General features: G+C 53.1%; 3 protein-coding genes across 3 annotated transcripts in view; all 3 read right to left on the reverse strand.

The window, feature by feature from the left end:
* Window positions 1–2,110: 2,110 nt before the first annotated feature.
* Window positions 2,111–9,178, reverse strand: LOC138373373 (tol-Pal system protein TolA-like). The gene is made up of 4 exons (XM_069339571.1): window positions 9,137–9,178; window positions 8,801–9,010; window positions 6,583–6,868; window positions 2,111–2,193 (listed from the first exon to the last, which is right to left on the reverse strand). The coding sequence occupies exons 1-4, from the start codon at window positions 9,176–9,178 to the stop codon at window positions 2,111–2,113; spliced, it is 621 nt and encodes a 206-aa protein (XP_069195672.1).
* A 78-nt stretch (window positions 9,179–9,256) lies between these two features.
* Window positions 9,257–10,576, reverse strand: LOC138373374 (prophage side tail fiber protein homolog StfR-like). The gene is made up of 3 exons (XM_069339572.1): window positions 10,328–10,576; window positions 9,992–10,228; window positions 9,257–9,598 (listed from the first exon to the last, which is right to left on the reverse strand). Exons 1-3 carry the CDS (start codon window positions 10,574–10,576, stop codon window positions 9,257–9,259), a joined length of 828 nt encoding a protein of 275 aa, XP_069195673.1.
* Window positions 10,577–10,642: 66 nt separating this feature from the next.
* The window catches only part of LOC138373375 (prophage side tail fiber protein homolog StfR-like), a 52,511-nt gene continuing 44,415 nt past the window's right edge, over window positions 10,643–18,738 (reverse strand). Inside the window, exons 6-7 of the mRNA XM_069339573.1 lie at window positions 11,195–12,056; window positions 10,643–11,110 (exon numbers count right to left, since the gene is read on the reverse strand). Of these exons, the coding sequence (XP_069195674.1) occupies window positions 10,643–11,110; window positions 11,195–12,056 (1,330 nt within the window). The remainder of the gene's footprint in view (window positions 11,111–11,194; window positions 12,057–18,738) is intronic.

The raw sequence follows: 18,738 nt of genomic DNA on the forward strand, positions 1-18,738 counted from the left end.
CTCTAGTACCCATTCTCCAAGTTCATTTGCCTTATTTGTAATACCATCTATGTTAGTGTACATTGCCTTGAGGCTCACTTTCTTCTGCCCCTTCTCAAATCTCCTCCTTGGTGAATGTTCTGCTGGTGGAGGAAGCTGTGCCATGGGTGTGAGGTTTTGTGAGGTGGATGCCAGGGTTGCAGAGGATACTGGGATGAGGGGTGGGGGGTCAAGTGAAGGGGGAAGGACAGGAAGGGTATGGGGTGAACGGGGCGGGAGGACAAGAAAGAAAGGGGGATTTTCTATGCAGAGGAAGGTGGTGGGGTTGCCCTCCCCGCTCGTGTTACTGGGTAGCTGGTTGTGGGTTCCCCCCTCGCCTCTGGGGGTGATGTGTTGGGAGCTTTGGATTCCTGGTTTTCCCCTCTCTCCCTGCGCTTCTTCCTTGCTTCTGCCGCCATGGCCCTCTCTTCCCTCGTCATGTCCCTCTGGAGGAATACTTTTTTGAATTCTCCCACATGTTGCAGGTGGCGTTTCTTTGTGTGTGTGTGTGTGTGTGTGTGTGTGTGTGTGTGTGTGTGTGTGTGTGTGTGTGTGTGTGTGTGTGTGTGTGTGTTTGTGTGTGTGTGTGTGCATGTGCGTGTACTCGCCTAGTTGTACGCAGCTAGTTGTGCTTGCGGGGGTTGAGCTTCGGCTCTTTGGTCCTGCCTCTCAACTGTCAATCAACTGGTGTACAGATTCCTGAGCCTACGGGGCTCTATCATATCCACATTTGAAACTGTGTATGGAGTCAGCCTTCACCACATCCCTTCCTAGTCAATTCCATTTACTAACTACTCTGAAACTGAAACAGTTTTTTTAATGTCACGATGGCTCATTTGGGTATTCAGCTTCCACCTTCGTCCCCTTGTGCGTGTACCACCCGTTTTAACTTCTCCATCTTTGTTTACTTTGTCAATTCCTCGGAGATTTTTGTATGTGGTGATCATGTCTTCCCGAGCTCTTCTTTCTTCTAGGGGCGTGTGTGCGCGCGCGCGTGTATATGTGTGTGTGTGTATACTACAGTTGTATTTACTATTTGTACCTGCCGAACCTAGCTGTCACCTTGTGGATCCCATCTTTCTAACCGTCGGTTGCTAATATACTGACTCCTGTCCTAACTTTTTCTATCAGTTCCACTACATAATTCTCTCTCTCTCTCTCTCTCTCTCTCTCTCTCTCTCTCTCTCTCTCTCTCTCTCTCTCTCTCTCTCTCTGTCTCTCTGTCTCTCTCTGTGTGTGTCTCTCTCTCTCTCTCTCTCTCTCTCTCTCTCTCTCTCTCTCTCTCTCTCTCTCTCTCTCTCTCTCACACACACACACACATAATCTCGGAATACAGCCCGTAGCAGCTGTCCAACTCCCTGGTACGAATTTACTGCCTGGTGAAAAGAGGCATCAGTTGAAAGAAACTCTGCCCATTTGTATTGTATGTAAATGAAGTCAAATGAGCATTAAATCTAGAGGCAAACTTAAAGCGAGCTGTCGGAGTGCAGGCAGTCTATACTCCAGGAGGAAACAGCGACCGACTTTAGCATATTCCAGACGTGAGTGTGATCCCACCCACACACTCGCAGACACCAACCCACACCTGTCCACGCCAACCCACAGTTACACATACCTGCCCACAGTAGCCTACACCCACTCACACCCTTTAAAATTCACTCTCTCATAACCACAAGCGACTACCCAAAGCATACCATCATCAACCATATCGACCTAAAACCTTCCATCATTGCAGACGAGGAGTCACAATAACGTGGCTAAAATATGTCGACCATACCACACACTAGAAAGTGAAGGGACGACGACGTATCGGTCCGTCCTGTACCGTTCTCAAGTAGATTGTGAATGTAACAATCGACAATAGATCGATCTCACAATTGACCTGATAATGGTCCAGGACGGACCGAAACGTCGTCATCCCTTCACTTTCTAGTGTGTGGTTTGGTCAACTCCCATCATTGCCCTTAACCTTCCGTCCACACCTCGGTCGAGTGTAGCATTGTAAAGTGTACACAGACAACTCTACCTGAACCAGGGATCGAGCCCAGTAAGAATGTTGAAGCCTCTGTCAGCTTCAGTTATAAATAACATTTCAGTATATGGAATGCAAATATTTTTCTGTTATATAATATCCCTCGACTCGCGGTAATGTTTCCCAAGCCTTTAGTGGTTTACCTGTGGGAAAAAAGATTAACAATATATTTTACACATAATTTTATAAAGTATATATAATTGGCACCGATCACAGATTACCTTGTTAATTATACGGGTGGTTTTAGAGTCGGGTATTATACGTTCGAGAGATTATTACTGGTTGTTAGGTTGAAAAAATTGGCTTATACATACGTATATGCATACATGTATTCAGCCATACATTTAGACATGTATATACAAACTCACACACATATATATGCACATTCCGTTACGATGTTGCAGTACAGCGTTGCACCTTTTAGCTCTCTTCGAGAGTCGTTGACACTCGAAAGTGAAATATGAGAATGGAATGGAGTACCTCCTCAGGCTGGAAGAAGGGGGACCCTTAACCTCGGAGGTAACCACACATAACGCATTAGATGGAATGTTTAGGTTCCCTCCAATACAGTTTCTGTGTGCTTTTCTCCTACCCCCCCCTTCCCTACAATTATTTTTTGCTTTATGAGTTTGTGTGAGTTTTCAGTTGCATATAGTCCTGGGGACCATTCAGGCTTGTTCGCATTTGTGTTCCTCACGTGTGCTCCAAAGAATGAGGTGATTTGATAAAATGCTATGCCCAAGATTACCATCCGGGTGCCGGCGGGAGGGTGGTTCAAATAGCTTCGGCTATCACCTCCTTATGTCCGGTCGTGATGGTCAAGTGGATTAAGGCGTCCTGTACATACCAGTTGCGTTTCTCCTGGCAGTATGGGTTAGAATCACTTCTGTTGTGTGAGTTTTCAGTTGCATATAGTCCTGGGAACCATTCAGGCTTGTTCGCATTTATGTTCCTCACGTGTGCCCCAAAGAATGAGGTGATTTGATAAAATGCTATGCCAAAAGATTACCATCCGGGTGCCAGCGGGGCGGGGGGGGGGGGTGGTTCAAATAGCTTCGACTATCATCTCCTTATGTCCGGTCGAGATGGTCAAGTGGATTAAGGCGTCCTGTTCATACCAGTTGCATTGCTCCTGGCAGTATGGGTTCGAGTCACTTCTGGGGTGTGAGTTTTCAGTTGCATATAGTCCTGGGGACCATTCAGGCTTGTTCTCATATATATATATATATATATATATATATATATATATATATATATATATATATATATATATATATATATATATATATATATATATATATAAATTTTCAGATAGAGCCCAAGCTTCTGCTTTCAGTTTCTATATAGATACGCGCCAATTTTCCAGGAAATTTTAATTATATTGTTACATAGCTGTGAAATAACAAAAGGTATCTTTGTTTCTCTCTCTCTCTCTCCCTCTCTCTTTCTCCTTACCAAGACCACTCACACTCCTTCAAACAGTTACGTATCAGTACCCCTGCTCACAGGGACAAGATCAGCTTGGACACCAACACAACCCCTCCCATTCTCTTCACAAATATTGCAATCTATCTCTCCCTTCCCCCTGCACATCATCATGCCGCTGTCACACGGTCACCACTCCACTCATTACACACACACCCTCAATCCCTACCTCTCTTCACTGTTGTTTCCTCCGTCCCAACTCGATCTAACTGTCTGACAGGCGTCGAATTGGCAGTGATTTTTGCCTAACGACAAACATTTATGATTTGACCACGCACCTGGTAAAAGGTCTCGTCAATATTTAGATGTTATTGATTTCACTAAATCATTGGAATATTTGGCGTAATATTCGATAGCGTGAAAAAGAGTTAATTGGGAGGCTAGGGTCTGAGGATAGCGCTGAAGATAGGCAATAATTGTGAGGATAGACTGGTGGATCAACCTTCTTCACCATATTTTCCACCTCCCCCCCCTCCCCTCTTCCCTACCTTCCTGTAGTATGCGGTTACAGGCGCTGCTGTAGTTATTCATACACAGCGCCCGGGGTGGGGGGAGAATTCAGTGATTGTGGAGACATAAGCTGTGGTGGACACGCAGCCCTTCATACCTGGGGTAACTTGACACCTTGAGGGACGCTCGTCTTACAAGGAAGGGCTGTAATCTTGCTCAGTCTTAATAACTATAATCTTACTGTCACTGCGTCATATATTCTTCCCCCTGGAATAATGTCTTAGTCCACCAAGAAGGGTATACAGGCTATGTCTCCATGCCTCGCACGCGTGTAAGCTCAGGCAGGAATATTGTAACTACAATTTGGTTAATCTCAATCACACGTCGAGAGACTGTAAATTATATAATCAAATATGAGCAAAAATAAAAGATACCATGTATGATTATTTATTATGGGACCTGAATTTAACTACACTGGAGGAGCGGTGGACCAGAGAAGATATGACCACAATATGTAAGGTACGAAGGGATAGAGGTACGAAGGGATAGAGGAATGAAGGGATAGAGGAACGAAGTAATGGAAGGGATCAAATCTCCAATACACAACAGAACGAGTGGAACCATATATAGGATGGAAACACTAATGCGTCAGAGAGAAAGATAAGAAAATTCTCGTACGCAGTGAGGATAGTACGCAATTAGACCCAACTTAAAACCAAGAGAAGTTAAGACAGAGTACTTGAAAGTTAGGTGGACCAAACAGGAGGAGTTGGCCCCCAGGAGCTATGTCTCGCCCCCAGTATACTCTGCTAGATCAGCACACACACACACACACACACACACACACACACACACACACACACACACACACACACACACACACACACACACACACACGCAGCTTGCACCAATGATGGTCACTCAACTAAGTGGTTCGTTGTAAGAGGGGAAATGGACCTAGCGAAACAAGACGACAGAAGAGGGGAAAGACAAGAAAGGATGAGCATTAACAAATGGAATTGATAGGGTGGAGAAAATGTCGAAATATATATAAGTAATAACAATGAAAAAGAGACGACATAGATGTAAGTTGAGGACACAGATGGAAGGTGTGGACACAGATGGAAGGTGTGGACACAGATGGAAAGTGTGGACACAGATGGAAGGTGTGGAGACAAATGGAAGGTGAGGACACAGATGGAAAGTGTGGACACAGATGGAAGGTGTGGACACAGATGGAAAGTGTGGACACAGATGGAAGGTGTGGAGACAAATGGAAGGTGAAGACACAGATGGAAAGTGTGGACACAGATGGAAGGTGTGGACACAAATGGAAGGTGTGGACACAGATGGAAGGTGAGGACACAGATGGAAGGTGTGGACACAGATGGAAGGTGTGGACACAGATGGAAGGTGTGGACACAGATGGGCCACCTGGACGTAAGAAATAATCCTTTAATATAAGAGTATTATATTAATTACTCTGTTATATTAAGAATATTAAGTACTCTGTAATTAACTGAACAAGGAGGTAATAGAACCGAATCCATGTTACAATTTTCGTAAGTAGATATGAAAGCAGACGTGATGGTCGCAAGTCTTTTGCCGAAGAATGATCCTGCAGGCACTAACAGGCAACACACACGCACACACACGCGCGCGCGCACACACACACACAGAGTTTTGTGTGCGTGTTTGTACGTGCTAATTTGGATCACTGTGTTTGTGAACAAATGTTAAAACTTTCTTCTTGGGCCGAGTTACCACTAACAAGAGCCTACCTTTCCCCCCTCTGCCACCTCTCCTTAAAGTGTTCTCTAACCTCTCACCTTGGTGATGCCCTTCCATCCACTTCCCTTCCTTCCCTTCCCCTTCTTTCCCCTCCCCCTCACATGCACCCCCCCCCCCAGGCCAACCTGTCACCTGAGGCCTGTATAGCGTGTATAGAGCCCGTAGCGGCCACAACCACGTATATATATATACGAGCGATGCTTCACCTGATATCACCTGATGAAATTAATAGGGTCACCTGGGTGTCCCTTAATTATATGCGGTTGTACCTGTTTACTGCTGCTGATATTAGTGGATTTTACCACGCCTCTTGTGCCGCCTCTTCTGGGCGCCTCTTGTGCCGCCTCTTGTGCCGCCTCTTGTGCCGCCTCTTGTGGCGCCTCTTGTGGCGCCTCTTGTGCCGCCTCTTGTGGGCGCCTCTTGTGGGCGCCTCTTGTGCCGCCTCTTGTGCCGCCTCTTGTGCCGCCTCTTGTGGGCGCCTCTTGTGGCGCCTCTTGTGGCGCCTCTTGTGCCGCCTCTTGTGGGCGCCTCTTGTGCCGCCTCTTGTGGCGCCTCTTGTGGCGCCTCTTGTGGCGCCTCTTGTGGCGCCTCTTGTGCCGCCTCTTGTGGGCGCCTCTTGTGCCGCCTCTTGTGGCGCCTCTTGTGCCGCTTCTTGTGCCGCCTCTTGTGGCGCCTCTTGTGCCGCTTCTTGTGGCGCCTCTTGTGGCGCCTCTTGTGCCGCCTCTTGTGCCGCCTCTTGTGCCGCCTCTTGTGGGCGCCTCTTGTGGCGCCTCTTGTGCCGCTTCTTGTGCCGCCTATTGTGGCGCCTCTTGTGGGCGTCTCTTGGGCCGCCACCGACGACTGCTTGGCCACCACCGACGCCTGCTTGGCCACCACCGACGCCTGCTTGGCCGCCACCGACGCCTGCTTGGCCGCCACCGACGACTGCTTGGCCTCCACCGACGACTGCTTGGTCTCTACAGACGCCTGCTTGGCCGCCACCGACGACTGCTTGGCCGCCACCGACGACTGCTTGGTCTCTACAGACGCCTGCTTGGCCGCCACCAACGCCTGCTTGGCCACCACCGACGCCTGCTTGGCCACCACCGACGCCTGCTTGGCCACCACCGACACCTGCTTGGCCACCACCGACGCCTGCTTGGCCACCACCGACGACTGCTTGGCCACCACCGACGCCTGCTTGGCCACCACCGACGCCTGCTTGGCCACCACCGACACCTGCTTGGCCACCACCGACGCCTGCTTGGCCACCACCGACGACTGCTTGGCCACCACCGACGCCTGCTTGGCCACCACCGACGCCTGCTTGGCCGCCACCGACGACTGCTTGGCCACCACCGACGCCTGCTTGGCCACCACCGACGCCTGCTTGGCCACCACCGACGCCTGCTTGGCCACCACCGACGCCTGCTTGGCCGCTACCGACGCCTGCTTGGCCGCCACCGACGACTGCTTGGCCGCCACCGACGACTGCTTGGCCACCACCGACGCCTGCTTGGCCGCCACCGACGACTGCTTGGCCGCCACCGACGCCTGCTTGGCCACCACAGACGCCTGCTTGGCCGCCACCGACGACTGCTTGGCCTCCACCGACGCCTGCTTGGCCGCCACCGACGCCTGCTTGGCCACCACCGACGCCTGCTTGGCCGCCACCGACGCCTGCTTGGCCACCACCGACGCCTGCTTGGCCGCCACCGACGCCTGCTTGGCCGCCACCGACGCCTTCTTGGCCGCCACCGACGCCTGCTTGGCCGCTACCGACGCCTGCTTGGCCACCACCGACGCCTGCTTGGCCGCCACCGACGACTGCTTGGCCTCCACCGACGACTGCTTGGTCTCTACAGACGCCTGCTTGGCCGCCACCGACGACTGCTTGGCCGCCACCGACGACTGCTTGGTCTCTACAGACGCCTGCTTGGCCGCCACCAACGCCTGCTTGGCCACCACCGACGCCTGCTTGGCCACCACCGACGCCTGCTTGGCCACCACCGACACCTGCTTGGCCACCACCGACGCCTGCTTGGCCACCACCGACGCCTGCTTGGCCACCACCGACGCCTGCTTGGCCACCACCGACGACTGCTTGGCCGCCACCGACGCCTGCTTGGCCGCCACCGACGACTGCTTGGCCACCACCGACGCCTGCTTGGCCACCACCGACGCCTGCTTGGCCACCACCGACGCCTGCTTGGCCGCTACCGACGCCTGCTTGGCCGCCACCGACGACTGCTTGGCCACCACCGACGCCTGCTTGGCCGCCACCGACGACTGCTTGGCCACCACCGACGCCTGCTTGGCCGCCACCGACGACTGCTTGGCCGCCACCGACGCCTGCTTGGCCACCACCGACGCCTGCTTGGCCGCCACCGACGACTGCTTGGCCTCCACCGACGCCTGCTTGGCCGCCACCGACGCCTGCTTGGCCGCCACCGACGCCTGCTTGGCCGCCACCGACGCCTGCTTGGCCACCACCGACGCCTGCTTGGCCGCCACCGACGCCTGCTTGGCCACCACCGACGCCTGCTTGGCCACCACCGACGCCTGCTTGGCCGCCACCGACGCCTTCTTGGCCGCCACCGACGCCTGCTTGGCCGCCACCGACGCCTGCTTGGCCGCCACCGACGCCTGCTTGGCCGCTACCGACGCCTGCTTGGCCACCACCGACGCCTGCTTGGCCGCCACCGACGACTGCTTGGCCTCCACCGACGCCTGCTTGGCCGCCACCGACGCCTGCTTGGCCACCACCGACGCCTGCTTGGCCGCCACCGACGCCTGCTTGGCCGCCACCGACGCCTGCTTGGCCGCCACCGACGCCTGCTTGGCCACCACCGACACCTGCTTGGCCGCCACCGACGACTGCTTGGCCATCACCCACACCTGCTTGGCCATCACCGAAACCAGCTTGGCCATCACCGAAACCTGCTTGGCCGCCACCGACACCTGCTTGGCCACCACCCACAAATGCTTGGCCGCCACCGACGACAGCTTGGCCGCCACCGACTCCTGCTTGGCCGCCACCGACACCTGCTTGGCCACCACCCACAAATGCTTGGCCGCCACCGACGACTGCTTGGCCGCCACCGACGATTGCTTGGCCATCACCGACACCTGTTTGGCCGCCACTGACGCCTGCTTGGCCGCCACCGACACCTGCTTGGCCACCACCGACGCCTGCTTGGCCACCACCCACAAATGCTTGGCCGCCACCGACGCCTGCTTGGTCGCCACCGACGCCTGCTTGGCCACCACCGACGCATGCTTGGCCACCACTTATGACTGCTTGGTCTCTACCGACGCCTGCTTGACCACCACCGAAGCCTGCTTGGCCATCACTGACGCCTGCTTGGCCACCACCCACACCTGCTTGGACACCACCGACGCCTGCTTGGCCATCACCGACATCTGTTTGGCCGCCACCGACGCCTGCTTGGCCGCCACCGACACCTGCTTGGTAACCACCGACGCCTGCTTGGCCACCACCTACAAATGCTTGGCCGCCACCGACGACTGTTTGGCCGCCACCGACGCCTGCTCGGCCACCACCGACGCCTGCTTGGCCACCACCGACGCCTGCTTGGCCACCACTGACGACTGCTTGGTCTCTACCGACGCCTGCTTGGCCATCACCGACGCCTGCTTGGCCACCACCCACACCTGCTTGGACACCACCGACGCCTGCTTGGCCGCCACCGACGCCTGCTTGGCCACTACCGACACCTGCTTGGCCGTTACCGATACCTGCTTGTCCACAGCCGACGCCTGCTTGGCCACCACCGACGCCTGCTTGGCCACGGCCGACGCCTGCTTGGCCGCCACCGACGCCTGCTTGGCCACCACCGACGCCTGCTTGGCCACTACCGACGCCTGCTTGGCCACCACCGACGCCTGCTTGGCCACCACCGACGCTTGCTTGGCCGCCACCGACGACTGTTTGGCCGCCACCGACGCCTGCTTGGCCGCCACCGGCGCCTGCTTGGCCACCACCGACGCCTGCTTGGCCGCCACAGACGCCTGCTTGGCCGCCACCGACGCCTGCTTGGCCACCACCGATGCCTGCTTGGCCGCCACCGACGCTTGCTTGGCCGCCACCGACGCTTGCTTGGCCGCCACCGACGCCTGCTTGGCCGCCACCGACGACTGCTTGACCACCACCGACGACTGCTTGGCCACCACCGACACCTGCTTGGCCGCCACCGACGACTGCTTGGTCTCTACCGACGCCTGCTTGACCACCACCGACGCCTGCATGGCCGCCACCGACGACTGCTTGGCCATCACCCGCACCTGCTTGGCCACCACCGACGCCTGCTTGGCCGCCACCGACGACTGCTTGGCCATCACCCACACCTGCTTGGCCGCCACCGACGACTGCTTGGCCATCACCCACACCTGCTTGGCCATCACCGAAACCTGCTTGGCCATCACCGAAACCTGCTTGGCCGCCACCGACACCTGCTTGGCCACCACCCACAAATGCTTGGCCGCCACCGACGACTGCTTGGCCGCCACCGACTCCTGCTTGGCCGCCACCGACACCTGCTTGGCCACCACCCACAAATGCTTGGCCGCCACCGACGACTGCTTGGCCGCCACCGACGACTGCTTGGCCATCACCGACACCTGTTTGGCCGCCACCGACGCCTGGTTGGCCGCCACCGACACCTGCTTGGCCACCACCGACGCCTGCTTGGTCGCCACCGACGCCTGCTTGGCCACCACCGACGCCTGCTTAGCCACCACCCACAAATGCTTGGCCGCCACCGACGCCTGCTTGGTCGCCACCGACGCCTGCTTGGCCATCACCGACGCCTGCTCGGCCACCACCGACGCCTGCTTGGCCACCACCGACGCCTGCTTGGCCACCACTTATGACTGTTTGGTCTCTACCGACGCCTGCTTGACCACCACCGACGCGTGCTTGACCACCACCGACGCCTGCTTGGCCATCACTGACGCCTGCTTGGCCACCACCCACACCTGCTTGGACACCACCGACGCCTGCTTGGCCACCACCCACAAATGCTTGGCCGCCACCGACGACTGTTTGGCTGCCACCGACGCCTGCTCGGCCACCACCGACGCCTGCTTGGCCACCACCGACGCCTGCTTGGCCACCACTGATGACTGCTTGGTCTCTACCGACGCCTGCTTGGCCATCACGGACGCCTGCTTGGACACCACCGACGCCTGCTTGGCCGCCACCGACGCCTGCCTGGCCACTACCGACACCTGCTTGGCCGCCACCGATACCTGCTTGTCCACAGCCGACGCCTGCTTGGCCACCACCGACGCCTGCTTGGCCACGGCCGACGCCTGCTTGGCCGCCACCGACGCCTGCTTGGCCACCACCGACGCCTGCTTGGCCGCCACCGACGCCTGCTTGGCCGCCACCGACGCCTGCTTGGCCACTACCGACACCTGCTTGGCCGCCACCGATACCAGCTTGTCCACAGCCGACGCCTGCTTGGCCACCACCGACGCCTGCTTGGCCACAGCCGACACCTGCTTGGCCGCCACCGACGCCTGCTTGGCCACCAACGACGCCATCTTGGCCGCCACCGACGCCTGCTTGGCCGCCACCGACGCCTGCTTGGCCACCAACGACGCCAGCTTGGCCGCCACCGACGCCAGCTTGGCCGCCACCGACGCCTGCTTGGCCGCCACCGACGCCTGCTTGGCCACCAACGACGCCAGCTTGGCCGCCACCGACACCTGCTTGGCCGCCACCGACGCCTGCTTGGCCGCCACCGACGCCAGCTTGGCCGCCACCGACGCCAGCTTGGCCGCCACCGACGCCAGCTTGGCCGCCACCGACGCCAGCTTGGCCGCCACCGACACCTGCTTGGCCACCAACGACGCCAGCTTGGCCGCCACCGACACCTGCTTGTCCGCCACCGACGCCTGCTTGGCCGCCACCGACGCCTGCTTGGCCGCCACCGACACCTGCTTGGCCACCAACGACGCCATCTTGGCCGCCACCGACGCCTGCTTGGCCGCCACCGACGCCTGCTTGGCCGCCACCGACGCCTGCTTGGCCACCAACGACGCCAGCTTGGCCGCCACCGACGCCAGCTTGGCCGCCACCGACGCCTGCTTGGCCGCCACCGACGCCTGCTTGGCCACCAACGACGCCAGCTTGGCCGCCACCGACGCCAGCTTGGCCGCCACCGACGCCTGCTTGGCCGCCACCGACACCTGCTTGGCCACCACCGACGCCTGCTTGGCCACGGCCGACACCTGCTTGTCCGTCGTGGGCCCAGCCCGACCTGCAGCAGTTAAGCTGACGCCATCGACTCATGGGTCACAGTGATGCTGTTTCTGATGTTATTATTGGCGGCTTTCACCTTCCTGCTTTCATTTATACAACTATTGACCTTTCTTCTGCGTGTCAGGACATTCATTCACTCGTGCACTCGCAGATGTCTTTGATATCGGTAGTCGTCAGCATACGCTTGATGGCGCTACTTTTGAAACTATGTTCCGGTTGGATATTTCCCCGATAAAGCTGTTGCTGTCTTCCATGCCGATATTGGCAGTGAAAGCGTTCACAACTGTCGATTAAACTATCGGGAGTTTATTGTCATGGCCGCTGGTGCTGCCGTTGGGAGCCTCGTGTTGCTCCCGGGATCTCTCGCTAATGGTGCCACTACCGCTGTACATTATCGGCCGGGTGGGGGGGCGTTCCAGGTCCCTCAGAGGCAGCCGCTGTCCTGGCTGGTAATTGTGTTACTCTCACCATAAAACCTAAATCTTTCCGGCTTATTCTCGCGGAACACGACGTTGGAGTCTCACGTTACTGGTGTCCATGTGATCTCTTCATGCTTCTGCCCTTCCTCACTCAGTCCCTCACTCTCTTCGGTCTTTCTTCATTCCGGGAATCCTTTCTTCTCTCTCTCTCCCTTCATCCTCTGGCCATCCCTCCCTTCCTGACCTCACTCAGCTCCTCCCTTACCTCACTCAGCTCCTCCCTTTGTCTTTCCTTCCCTTGTGTGTGTGTGTACTCACCTAACTGTACTTACCTACTTGTGCTTGCGGGGGTTGAGCTTTGGCTCTTTGGTCCCGCCTCTCATCCGTCAATCAACAGGTGTACAGGTTCCTGAGCCTATTGGGCTCTATCATATCTACACTTGAAACTGTGTATGGAGTCAGCCTCCACCACATCACTTCCTAATGCATTCCATTTGTCAACCACTCTGACACTAAAAATGTTCTTTCTAATATCTCTGTGGCTAATTTGGGCACTCAGTTTCCACCTGTGTCCCCAAGTGCGTGTGGCCCTTGAGTTAAATAGCCTGTCTTTATCTACCCTACCAATTCCCGTGAGAATCTTGAAAGTGGTGATCATGTTCCCCCTAACTCTTCTGTCTTCCATTGAAGTGAGGTTTAATTCCCTTAACCTCTCCTTGTAGCTCATACCTCTCAGCTCGGGAACTAGTCTGGTGGCAAACTTTTGAACCTTTTCCAGTTTAGTCTAATGCTTGAGTAGATATGGACTCCATGCTGGGGCTGCATAATCCAGGATTGGTCTGACATAGGTGGTACACAAAGTTCTGAATGATTCCTTACACTAGTTTCTGGATGCCGTTCTTATGTTGGCCAGCCTGGCATATGCCACTGATGTTATCCTCTTGATATGGGCTGCAGGGGACAGGTCTGGCGTGATGTCAATCCCCAAGTCTTTTTCTCTCTTTGACTCATGAAGAATTTCATCTCCCAGATGATACCTAGTATCTGGCCTCCTGCTCCCTACGCTTATCTTCATTACATTACATTTGCTTGGGTTAAACTCTAACAACCATTTATTCGACCATTCCTTCAGCTTGGTGTGGAGTTGCCCTCCTCTCTGGTGTTAAAGGGTTGCTGATTGTGGGCCCCCCTCCCTCTCCTCTGAGATGCTGTGTTGGGGACTGTGATTTCCTGGTTTTCTCCTCAAGCCCTGTGCTTCTTCCTTGCTTCTGTTGTCATGGCTCTCTCATCCCTCATCATGTCCCTCTGGAGGAATACTTTTTTGAATTCTCCCACATATTGCAGGTGGCTCTTCCTTGTTAGACTCTTCTCCTTTGTGGTCTCGTTTGCAAACACTATCTTTAACATGCGGCCTCTGTCCTTGTTGTACCAGCCTAACCTGAAAACCTCAATTCTACGTTCAGTCCCATTCATCTCTAGCCTCCTTAGTATTTCATTCACTGCCACTCTGTCCTTATCATTCCATTCTGTCCTCTTGGAGCCTTCCTGCTCTTTAATACCCAGAGCTACCACTTATCTTTTTGTTTCCAGCAACTGACTAGAGGACCTTGCTGCTTCCTGTGAGGTGGCTGCTCTCAGGGTTACCTCCCTCACTGTAGACATTGCTTCAAAGTTCTTTTTAGTATTTCGGCAAATGTTGCTTGTATAATGGCATTCCCTTCCAATGTACCATTTCCATCTGCTCTTTGAATGATTTCCTGAGTCTCAGCCTCAGTATTTTTTCTTTGAGGGTTTTAATCTCCTACTTTGCTGCTGTCAGCTCGCTTTGCAGGCTGTTTATTGTATTATTCATTTCCTGCACCTCCCTCCTGATATCCTCCAAAACCCAGGCAAACATTTCCTTCATTTGGTCACATTGACTTTTCCCTGTTTCCTTGGTACTTCTCGCTGCTATGTTTGTCCCTGTTCCTACTATGTCGTGATATGGTTTGCCAGGAGGGGGACAGAGAGAGAAAGAGAGAGAGAGAGAGAGAGAGAGAGAGAGAGAGAGAGAGAGAGAGAGAGAGAGAGAGAGAGAGAGAGAGAGAGAGAGAGAGAGAATGAGAGAGAGAGAGAGAGGATTGAGAGAGAGGGGTGGAATAGAGAAAAGGGGATGAGAAAGAGGGGTGAAAGAGAGCAGCAAGAGAGGTGAGTAGCGGAGGGAGATTGTGCAGGAAAAGGGGGGGGGGCGAAAGTGGGAGATGGAGTGGGAGGGATAGGGTTGATATAGAAAGTGAGAGAGAGAGAAGGTAGAGCTAGAGAAAGGGAGAGGGAGGAAAGAGTGAAAAGGAGAGGAGAAAGAGAGAGAGAGAGAGAGAGAGAGAGAGAGAGAGAGAGAGAGAGAGAGAGAGAGAGAGAGAGAGAGAGAGAGAGAGAGAGAGAGAGAGAGAGATACAGAGTGAGAGAGAGGGAGGGAGAGAGAGGGTGTGTGTCTGAGTGGACTCACCCAATTGTGCTTGCAGGGGTTGAGCTCTGGCACTCTGGTCCCGCCGCAGAACTGTCAATCAACTGATGTACAGATTCCTGAGCCAACTGGGCTCTATCATATCTATATTTGAAACTGTGTATGGAGTCAGCCTCCACCACATCACTGCGTAATGCATTCCATTTGTTAACTAGTCAGACACTGAAAAAGTTCTTTTTAACGTCCATGTGGCTCATTTGGGTACTCAGTTTCCACCTGTGTCCCCTTGTTCGCGTACCACCCTTGTTAAACAGTATATCTTTATTTTCCCTGTTAATTCCTCTGAGAATTTTGTAGGTAGTGATCATGTCTCCCCTTACTCTTCTGTCGTCCAGTGTCGCGAGGGGCCTTTCTCGCACCCTTTCTTCGTAACTCATACCTCTTAGTTCTGAGACTAGCCTTGTGGCATATCTCTGAACTTTTTCAAGCTTTCCCTTGTGCTTGACAGGGTACGGGCTCTATGCTGGGTCCCCATACTCCAGGATTGGTCTTACATATGTGGTATACAAGGTTCTGGATGATTCCTTAGACAGGTTCCTGAAGGCAGTTCTGATGTTAGCCAGCCTCGCCTACGCCACAGATGTTATTCTTTTGATGTGGGCTTCAGGAGACAGGGTTGCTGTTATATCAACTCCTAGATCCTAGTCTCTGTCCGTTTCATGAAGTATTTAATCTCTCATTCTGCATCCTGTGACTGGCCTCATGTTCCACTGCCTAGTTTCATTACCTTACATTTACACGGGTTGACCTTTAGTAGCCATTTGTTGGACCATTCGTGCAGTCTGTCTAGGTCATCTTGTAGTCTCATACTGTCTTTTCCGTCTTAATCCTCCTCCTAATTTTTGCATCATCAGCAAACAATTAGAGGAATGATTCTATTCCATCTGGGAGATCATTTACATATATATAAGGAACAGTATGGGTCCAAGGACTGAACTCTGCGTGACCCCACTGGTGACGTCTCGCCAATATGAGACCTCACCCCGCACAGTGACTCGTTGTCTTCTGTTACTTAGGTACTCCCTTATACAATGGAGTACCTTCCCTTTCACTCCTGCCTGCATCTCCAGCTTTCTCACTAGTCTCTGGTGTGGGACTGTACCAAAGGCTTTCTGGCAATCCAAAAATATGCAATCTGCCCACCCATCTCTTTCTTGTCTGATTCTTGTTGCCTGATTGTAGAATTCAATTATTCCTGTGAGGCATGACTTGCCATCCCTGAAACCATGTTAATGTTGTGACACTAAGTTCACAACACCGGTTGTGAACTTATATAGTTCACAACCGGTGTTGTGAACTATATAACCGTTGTGAACGGTTATATTCGGTCATATTTAATAATATATATATATATATATATATATATATATACACACACGAGGTCGACGGGGTCTTCGATATATGACGAGGTCTTCGAACGCTGATTGTTTAATTGTTATATATTTGTGTGTGTGTGTTCTCTGTAAACTGTAGCATTGCAATAAAATGAAACAAGACATACAAAAAAATAATGGGGGTGGTAGGAGAAGAAAAGAATAAAGTATTCAGTGAGAATCCACAAGGTCTTCTCTGAATGTTCTTTGTTTTCTTCTTCGAGGATGTGGGTCCCTGCAATTGCACCAGAGGTGGTACCCCTAATATATATATATATATATATATATATATATATATATATATATATATATATATATATATATATATATATATATATATATTCGAAGGATTCGTCGTGAGGCCACGAGAGCACCGAGAACTTGGCATCGAGAAGATCCAGAGTCTTCAGAAGAAGACGACAGTGTAGATAATACACCTGTGTAGTGTTTATACCCTCCCCCGAGTAATCTTCTTGTATATATTTATTGGTGAAGGTGCTAATTATAATATTAAGTTTTTGCCTTTCTTTCCCTTCCCCTTTTAGTTTACTTGCGTTACTGATCACATCCCTTGAAAGCCACTACTGGCTTGGGGCCGGATACCCTTCCTCTAACAACATCAGAGTAAGAACCCAGTTGCGACCCGAGAGGGCCGTAACATAATTGGCATCCCCAACGGGATCCGTCCCCTTGTCGAGTATGTTTGACAGGGGTGGTGAAGTGGCGTAATCCCTGTAAATAATTCCCCCTGTGTGTGACGATTGGGACGTTATACGTCCTGTGCGGTGCTCGGAGTGACTAAGTGCAATATTGTGTAGCGAGGTGCTCGGCGTGATTCAGTGCAATAAAGCGAGGTGTTCGCTGTGATTAAGTGCAATATTGTGTAGTGCGGTGCCCGAAGTAATTACGTGCAATATTGGCAAGTGCAGTGTTTGGTGCGATAAAGTGCAATATTGACGTAGAACAGTGCTCGGTGCGTTAAGTGCTAACGTGAAAGCGGTGTGTTAAGTGCTCCATCTGTGACAATGGCAGAAAAAGCTACCATCGATGATCTGGACGATGTTCAGGCTTTTCTGAACAGAGAGGACTGTCTTGCCAGATTAAAGTATCTGAGCAAACCGGAACTTGTACTAGTCAGTGCCTACCTGGAGATAAAGATCCGTGCCAGTGATTCCCGTGTGGAGATCTTGTCCAAGGTTCACCGGCATTTGAAGGCCGAAAACAGGAAGGCGAGACTCCTAGTATAAAGGAAGGTGAGGAAATAGCTTCCACTAAAAAGGAAGATAAAGGTAGTGACATTGACAGTGATGCAGGTGAGCTGAACATTAGCTTTCTTACAGTCAAAATGCGTGCCTTAGAGATAAATCGTGAGATAGAATGGAAGAAATTAGAAATGGAAAGAGAGAGACAAGATAAAGAATTAGAGATGAGACGTTTAGAATTAGAAGAAAGGAAGGCAGAAAGAGAAAGAGAAGAGAAACGAGAAAGAGAAGAACGAGAAAGAGAAGAGAAACGAGAGAGAGAAGAACGAGAAAGAGAAGAGAAACGAGAAAGAGAAAGAGAAGAGCGAGAAAGAGAAGAACGAGAGAGAGAAAGAGAAGAACGAGACAGACAAGAACGACGAGACAGAGAGGAAAAAGAGAGACAACATGAACTAGAAGTATTACGGTTAGGTGGTCGGAGGCAAACGACGGTAACCAGTAGTTTCGATCCGGTAAGGAACATCAAAATGGTCCCAAAATTCAATGAGAAGGAAGTGTCTAAGTTCTTCGCAGCCTTCGAGAAAGTCGCTGCCTCTTTGGAGTGGCCAAGGGAGAATTGGGCCATCATGATACAGTCAGTCTTGACTGGGAAGGCCCAAATCGCCTACTCCACGTTATCCCTTGACGACTCCAGCGATTACGACAAAGTGAAGAAGGTCGTGCTCATGGCGTACCAATTGGTACCTGAGGCTTACAGGCAGAAGTTCAGGAACCTGAAAAAGACCTCAGAGCACACTTTCACCGAATTCGCCACTATCAAGGAGCGACCTTTCCAGGAATGGTGTGCCTCTCGGAAGGTGGAGACCAAAGAAGACCTCGAGCAGCTCATACTGTTAGAGGACTTCAAGGATTGTTTGTCTGGAGACCTGAAGACGTACTTAGAGGAACAGCAGGTAGAGACCTTGAGTGCGGCAGCCACAATGGCTGAGGAATACATCCTGACTCATAGGCCGTCTGCTAAGTACGTCCCGAGGAATTACCAACGCCGGTTTGACAAACCTCATGACGAAGAGGAGACCCCCGTCCCACGAAGCGCTAAGAAGACGCCCCCAAGTAGCCCTCGAAGGACTAGTCCTAGCAGTCCGAAACACCGGAGTCCGAGGAGGAATATGGTGTGCTGGACTTGTGGGCAGAAAG

The sequence above is a fragment of the Procambarus clarkii genome, chromosome 42 (genome assembly GCF_040958095.1).
Source record: "Procambarus clarkii isolate CNS0578487 chromosome 42, FALCON_Pclarkii_2.0, whole genome shotgun sequence".
Taxonomy (NCBI): Eukaryota; Metazoa; Arthropoda; class Malacostraca; order Decapoda; family Cambaridae; genus Procambarus; species Procambarus clarkii.